This window comes from Fulmarus glacialis, unplaced genomic scaffold, assembly GCF_000690835.1.
Source record: "Fulmarus glacialis isolate BGI_N327 unplaced genomic scaffold, ASM69083v1 scaffold32452, whole genome shotgun sequence".
In the NCBI taxonomy this organism is placed as follows: domain Eukaryota; kingdom Metazoa; phylum Chordata; class Aves; order Procellariiformes; family Procellariidae; genus Fulmarus; species Fulmarus glacialis.
In genome coordinates, this window is record NW_009196459.1 from 12,970 (window position 1) to 15,427 (window position 2,458).

Consider the following 2,458-nt stretch of genomic DNA (forward strand, 5'->3'; position numbering starts at 1 on the left):
GGCAGGCCGCGCACGACCCGGCCTTGCCCCTGCCTGCGCTGTACAGCTGCAGCTCTGAAATACGTGGCGAACGCTGGCACCCCCAAATCGGCTCTGGCACGCACCCAGGTGTCCGGCTCCGGCCCCATCAAGAGCATGCAGGGTGCAATGCAGCCTCACAGGGCTGACTCAAGTAGTTGGGTAGCAAGTCCTGTAATTGATGTTCTGTCCACAGCGCAGCAGCTCAGCTGGTTTCGGGTAAACTGCGCTCGAAACTACCCCACCCAGAAGGGCTGGGGCAGCCCGGGCGCCCGGTGGCTCTCGCAAGCACATTTGCGGGGTGCGTGGCCACCAGAGCTGGGGAGGGTCGGGAAGGGCCATGCTGGGGGAAAGCTCTCCCCTGGGATCACCCTCACAGCAAAGCACTGCCCAGCTCCCGTCTGAAGCCACCTGGGTGTATGTGAGGGGACACAGCACTGCAGAGGCCACCAAAGCCACGTGGAGGGATGCATCAAGAGATGCGAGATGATACAAGCAGCCCAGAGGCAGTGGGGAGCTCTCTGGCTCGCAGGCATGCCCCGATACATGCAGCATCTATCCAGGCAGGGAACAGGAGACTCACAGGTTCAACTGAAACTGGACCCAGCCTAAACCCTGCTCTGCCCACAGGGTGTCCATGGAGCAGTAGGGGAGCAAGGGCAGGACTAGCCAGAAGATGTTTATTCAACACGGCGCCTGGCTCATTGCACATCCCCAGCACAGAGCCCCAAGATGCTAAATCAAGCAAGATGCCTGCAGAGCTTCACAGGAAGGCGTGAATTGCAGGAACCCAGAGCTGCAGCTCTCCCCTCCTGCCAGGCCAGGCTTGCACTGGATCCAGCAACAGCCTGAAGCCCCTCTGCATGGAGCAGCCATGCAGTGGGAGATGCAGGTTGAGGATGATGCAGCCTCGGCCCTTGTCATCCTTCCCACAGGAAAGGAGAAGCATCCCCTGTTCCTGCCAGCCCCCACCTGCAACAGGCTGTGCAGGGTGAGGATTTACAGGATTATTTTAATTACCAAGTTAAAATTACTCATTAGCTGTCACCCCACTCGCGCTGTGGCAGGCAGGAGGTGGCAGGAGGCAGGCAGCGCGCAGGGACTGCCCTGGCGGCACAGGACTTGCCAGTTAGAGCTGCATGGCTGCTTAACCCCTGCCTGCCTCGTGCCTGGCTCTGGACCAAAAGCACGTCGAGGGCTCAGAGCAATAATCCTCCTAAGAGCTCATCTCCCCTCCAGCCAGATCCTGCCACAGGAATGGCGGGAGGAGACAGGGAGAAGCCTGTTAGCAAGGAGTGGTTTGAGGAGAGTGCCCTGAATGCTGCCCTGAGCTGCCCAGGGCAGAAGCGGCGCTAGATGCCTGGCATTTCCCTGTTTCCCAGTGGTCCCCAGTGGGTTGGCCTGGCCAGCAGCCACCCAGGGCTCTGTAGAGACACCAATGCTTTCCAAAGCAGCCCTCAGAAGAGGCACTCAAGTGCAGAGCACCCAGCCCTGGCAAATCAGTGCAAAAGCTGGGGCTTCATGATGCATCCATCATACTTGCTTCCTTGGCCTCCAAAACACCCATCCACAGAGGTGCTGCGTGGCCCACGCTGAACTGTCCTACCCTAAACTGTCCCACCCTGCATCCCGCACTAGGGGATATACCCATCCCACCTGCCTCTGGCTGCCTGGAGCAAGGGGGCAGGCAGGGGAGGCTGAGCCTTACCGGACATAAAGAGATCTCTTCTCGCTTGTCCGGAGTGAGCCGGAGCCAGAGCTCATGCTGCTGTTCATCATCTGCTCTCTCAGGTCGTGGATCTTTGACTCGAAGCGGCTGTATTCTGCGGGGAGAGAGGTGGTCAGTGCAGGTAGGAGCTGCCCCTGAGCCACTCCCCCACACCGAGCAGGGCGCAACTGGTAAGCACCGAGAGAGGCAATGACAGCCTGTCTGTGGGGCATCTTGCACATGAGCCTGTCCGTCCCTGCACACGAGGGAGGACGAAGCTGAATAGGCTGCAGCACCCTGCGGGAGTCCAGGCAGGGCACCTGGAGCAGGCAGGGCACTGGCTGCTCCCAAACCCACCTCAAGCTCCAGCACAGGCAGCTCAGGCAAGGGCTGCTGAGACCTCCACCGCTACTGAGCTGCAGCTCAGCGAGGGAACGGCTGGGCAGGACTTAGCAAGCTGCTGACCTACAGAGCAGTTCAAACTGTGCAAAGAAAGAGAGCCCCTCCAGCAGACCATCACCCACTGGCTGGAGCAACAAGGCACAACTGCAGCCATCAGGGGGACCCCACCCACCGCTCTGCCGGCAGCAGAGCCCTTCTCCCCAGCAGTCATGGGGAAGGGGGAGGCAAAGCACAGCCCCCGCCCATGGAAGGGGAGCAGGGAGGAGGAATTCACCTTCTGCTCATACATCCCGGCAGCAGAGACCCACAGGAGGAGCTCGGGGACCCTCC

At 60.5% G+C, this 2,458-nt stretch overlaps 1 protein-coding gene across 2 annotated transcripts in view; it reads right to left on the reverse strand.

The window, feature by feature from the left end:
- The window catches only part of DLG3 (discs, large homolog 3 (Drosophila)), a 14,805-nt gene extending 12,969 nt beyond the window's left edge, over positions 1 to 1,836 (reverse strand). For both annotated transcript variants that reach the window (XM_009572202.1, XM_009572201.1), the window contains exon 1: positions 1,727 to 1,836. In XM_009572202.1, the coding sequence (XP_009570497.1) occupies positions 1,727 to 1,797 (71 nt within the window). In that variant the 5' untranslated portion in view covers positions 1,798 to 1,836. The remainder of the gene's footprint in view (positions 1 to 1,726) is intronic.
- Between the last annotated feature and the right edge of the window lie 622 nt (positions 1,837 to 2,458).